Source organism: Artemia franciscana, chromosome 2, assembly GCF_032884065.1.
Source record: "Artemia franciscana chromosome 2, ASM3288406v1, whole genome shotgun sequence".
Lineage (NCBI taxonomy): Eukaryota > Metazoa > Arthropoda > Branchiopoda > Anostraca > Artemiidae > Artemia > Artemia franciscana.
The window spans coordinates 49,771,695-49,776,551 of NC_088864.1; the positions used below are offsets into that span (position 1 = coordinate 49,771,695).

At 38.0% G+C, this 4,857-nt stretch overlaps 1 protein-coding gene across 1 annotated transcript; it reads right to left on the reverse strand.

Moving 5' to 3' along the window:
• Nucleotides 1–2,384: 2,384 nt before the first annotated feature.
• LOC136035159 (uncharacterized) lies at nucleotides 2,385–3,263 on the reverse strand. Its single transcript, XM_065716721.1, has one exon. It carries the CDS (start codon nucleotides 3,261–3,263, stop codon nucleotides 2,385–2,387), a length of 879 nt encoding a protein of 292 aa, XP_065572793.1.
• Nucleotides 3,264–4,857: the final 1,594 nt, after the last annotated feature.

Consider the following 4,857-nt stretch of genomic DNA (forward strand, 5'->3'; position numbering starts at 1 on the left):
TTATAATTGGTATTAAGGAATTAAAAAATTATCTTTGTTATTGGAATTTATTAATTTTGAAGGAATGGCCGATCCTATCCGAAGCAGCCAAAAGGCAAGGAACAGGTTCAGTATACTACGTTAGGTTACTTACTAATGCGAGCATCATCAGCGTAGGCTACATAGAAAATATCTGTTGAATTGAAAGTAGGAAGAATGGTAGAAAATATTGAGGAAGTATGAGTTTTGAAAATAAATGAAAAAAGCACAATACCGTGTTTACAGTTACGAGGTTTGTTTTTACCTTGAAAAAACCTGCCTAATCTTTAAATGATTCCATTGGCGACGAATGGGATACCCCCCCCCCTTCCCTAGATTGCCGATCGAAATGGTCCACAAAACTAAATATACGAACATTCTAGGCAGCTGTAAGAAACGAAAAGAATAGAATGGAAAGTTTACGTTGAGTATATGTATGTTAATAGGGGCTAATACGGTGTATAGTTGGCAAAATTTAGCAAAATTCACCCTGAGAAAACGCGAAGTTCCGTTTTGGTATCAGAAATAGCTTTTCACTTCCAGGGATTGTAAAATATTAATATCTTGATAACGAAGAGAAAAATCAAGGGAAGGAAAAAAACAAAATAGAACTATAAATGTGAATTTAATCTGAAGAATTGAAGGGTAGGTACTCACATTTCTCAATGTCAAGAAAAAATAAATACTATCAAAAGCAGAAAAAAGGTAAGAAACAAATTTTCTAAACCACTAGATGAGAACGTAATCGTGTAAGCCGCATAAAAAATATCCGCATAATTGCTGGTACAAATACACAGAACTGAAGAAAGAATATGGGAAATCCAAAGTCTGAAAATAAATCAAAAGATCGCACGACACTTTGTAAAGCATACTCTTTAAAAGAAAATTGAAGGTTGAAATCATTATGTCAGCTTTAAGGTGAATACCAGAATTGGAGTACCAAAACCTAACCTAGCTGCGGCCGTTTCAAATTTACTTGAATCCAGCAAACGATGTTGGACATTTAAGCCCTTTGATTCCGTGTTTTGTGGAAAGGTCTTTGGCAAAAAAAGTCTAAATTCATATCATTTAAATCTGTTTGTTTATTTCATATAATTAGATTCTCTCTATGTATATAATCAGTTCGTCTTACGGGCACGATCTTGAGAATCTAGATACAGCACCAACATAAGGTCCTTGAACAATTTAAGGGGCAGAATTTGTAACATGGAAGGTAGATGGCGTTCGTCCTGATCTTTAATCATCACTGCCTACAACTATTATTTGGAATGTCAAGAACGACATGCAACCTGAGTTAACCATTGCAAACGATGGCCTGGCGAATCCTAGGGGTATTAGAATGTAGTCTATAGCCTTCACAAATGGCGAAAGTGCATAAATATATCTTCATTTTATTTCTTGTGTCGACTAAAAGTAATACTCTGATTTGTTGTCACTGAAATTCGGGTTGTTAGTAAATAACGGAAGAACGTTATGACCCGGTAATTTGCCAACAAGATGAGTAATTTGATACTGATTTGTCTTTCTTTAAGACCGAAGAAACCATACCACATAAAGAGGCATTAGGATTTAGGAGCCAGAGATGTACCTCAGCAGCTATGGAAAAATAGCCGTAAACACTGCAATAAATTTTAGCACTATCTTTATAAGAATGGATAGGAATGTTGTGCTCTAACAGAATTGGGAAACACATGAATTTAAGCTTAAACTAATGGTAAAGACCCTTATCAAAATCACAAGCACTGAATTGTTTTAACACGAAACGAACTTAACCAGAGTGGGAAGTTGCTTGTTACCTTTATCGTCGACGAGACAGTATTACTTCATAATATAGTAAATATTAGAATCTCAAGGGGAATCACTCACTTGATTGACATCAAGTGATCTTAGATCAAAGATCAGAGTGATCTTAGGATCACTCACTTGATTGACAGTCGAAGTTCAAGCCCTTTTAAAGACCGAAAGTGATGGAAGGAGAATCTATAGATCTTTATACTCCTCACCCCCCGGGGCTTCGGATTCCTATTGTTTTCATTTCAAATACCAACTAAAGATTGTTAAATAGTCTTTTGACCAAAAACACGAATATGGGGCTGTTAGTCTGTGTAGTCTCATATCAAGAGCCCAAAACTATGAAATGACTTGTATAAAAAGGGCTGCATAGGTACATTTTAGTAAAAGATCTACATTTACAGTTGGTTGAAATTAGGTCACGCAATGACTTTCACTCTGCATGACCTGAGAACCTAAAGAGGGTCCCTAAACCCTCTCTTCCATCTATCGATTTCCATGTGCAGACAGACTGTGCCTCTTTTGAGTCGTAGTAGTCTAAAATCACGGAAGGTATGGTCTTGACTTAACTTGACTTAAGGCTCCTGCCGCATGGGGTGCGGCGTAGAGAGCTTCGCAACTTGACTTCTCCAGGCGGACCGGTCTGCTGCTAAATGAGGCGCCTCGTCGACAGCAATGTTGGCCATCACCAAGAAGTTGTCGAGGCTGTCTTTCCACCTTGTCCGAGGTCTGCCCCTCGGGCGAGACCAGCCATGGGCTTTTGGGTCGAAGTCGTACACTATTCGGGCTGGCGTTGATGTCGGCATTCGTAGGAGGTGTCCGAACCATCTGAGAGACCTCTGCGCTATCTGGACGGAGAATGGCACCTGGGAGGTGAGAGTAAGCAACCTTGCGTTGCTTACAAAATCATCCCACCGGAATCCCTCGATCCGGCGAAGCTGTTTCGTCTGACAGACGTCTATCATTTTAAGGATGGTTGATTTGAGGGGCCAGGTTTCCGCCGCGTAGAGCAGGACGGAGCTCACGGATGCGTTATAGATTCGCATTTTCGTACGCCTTGAGATGTGCGGCATTCTCCATAGACTGTTGAGTCTACCGACGATGGAAGAGGCTTTCGATATTCGGCTGCATACCTCTTCGTCTACGGAGCCATCATTGGACAGCACAGAGCCGAGGTAGGTGAAGTTTTTAACGACTTCAACAAGTGTTCCGCAGACAGTTATGGTATCAGGGTGCGAGACTGGACCTGGGGGTTCAATTGCCATAATCTTAGTTTTGAGCCAGTTGATTTTCAGCCCCACTTTTGCTGCCTCTTCCTTCAGGACTTCCAGAGTGTCGGTCAGCTGGTCGATTGAGTCGGCAACGAGAGCAAGATCGTGTGCGAAGTCCGCATCCGTCAGAATGCGATCTCCAAACTGCAGACCAAAGGGCAGGCGATTTGTAGTTCTTGTCATCACATAGTCTATCACACAATTGAACAATTCCGGGGCGGCGGCACACCCTTGGGTGTGCCAAGGTATGGTCCTGTATGGTTAAATTGTTCATTAAAAATGATTGGGATCGTAATATCATTTATTCTGAAGCTAAACGTATTTCACACGTGAATTTATCTTTAAGGAATTTTGAAATCGTTAAATTTTAAGACTAATCTTGCAATAGTCCCGAAGCAAAACATGGTGCGTAAATATTCCAAGAATTGCGTTTGACTTTCCAAGTGTAAGTTGTATCCTCTAAAACAAAATGAAGTATGTAGTCGACTTCACAAACGACTTCCAGTTTCCACCCCAGTGTTTTTCGGTTTCATTTTTTTTTTATAAGTCAGAGACTAAAATTGCAAAGTAAAAGTCCAAAATTAAAACGTGGTAATTGCAAATTATCCATAGGGAGTCTGATTTTAACTTCACAAACGACTTCCAGTTTCCTCCCCCGTGTTTTTTTGTTTCAGTTTTTTTTCTATAAGTCAGAGGCTAATATTGCGAAGTAAGTCTAAAATCAAAAAATTGGTAAATACATATTATCCATATGGAGTCAGATTTCCACCAGAGTTGATTTCTCAGGAATTTTGAAAGCCTTAAATTACAAATATGAAGTGAAAACTTAAATATAACCGTCTCCAAGCATAAAATAAATGTCAGAAATATTTTTTTGCAATAAGAAGGAAGGTTTCACCTAGCAGCACCCTTATCAAGGCTTAGTGTATATGTGTGGAGATAAGAGATACCCCCTCCTATCCCTTTGTATATTTATCTGAAGTCTCATAGAGAGTTAGTCAATTTGGACACTGGAATGCCGTCTTTTAGGCATTTACCTTTTCTTCCCGCCTACAAAATGACTTACTGCTCCTCCTTCATAGTAGATGATGTGCAATTGAACAGCACTTAACATAATTTCATGAAAAAGCAAGTGAACTAACTTGGTTAAATCAAGCATTACGATAAATATTCATGATCTTTTTTCTGAAAAAAAAATCAAATCCAAAATTTTTGTAGGTAGGAGCTTCAAACATCTACAGTAGGCTTTCTGATATGCTTAAATTAATGTTAGGATTTTCTTAAGGCTGCTCAACTTTTGGAAGGTCCCTCCCTATTTGTAAAACCAGGCAAATTTTCTTAGGCTCGTAGCTTTTGATGTATAGCATTAAACTGAATAAATTTCATAGAATTTAAAATATAGTATGAAATTTAAATATTTATATATTTTGAATTTTGTATATTCTTTTTTTATGTTTTCAATGTTATGGATTTTTTTTTAGAGTTTGGGCTACTATTGGTCCGAATCGCTCCTTACTTACCATCCGTTATAACGAACTGTTTGATTTATGAAACTTTTAATTTTCGTTTATTTGAAATATTTGTCACTAAACTATTGAGGGAGAATTCTTATACCAATCTTAAGGGATAACAAGGTTCCCCAATTTCTACAAGCACGTCCTTCATTACTTATTTAAAACGCACAAGTTCTATATTTACAAGGATTTGAAAATTATCTCGTTCGCAAACCTTCTATTTATCAAACTTAAGCAACAAAAAACTAAATACATAACTTATA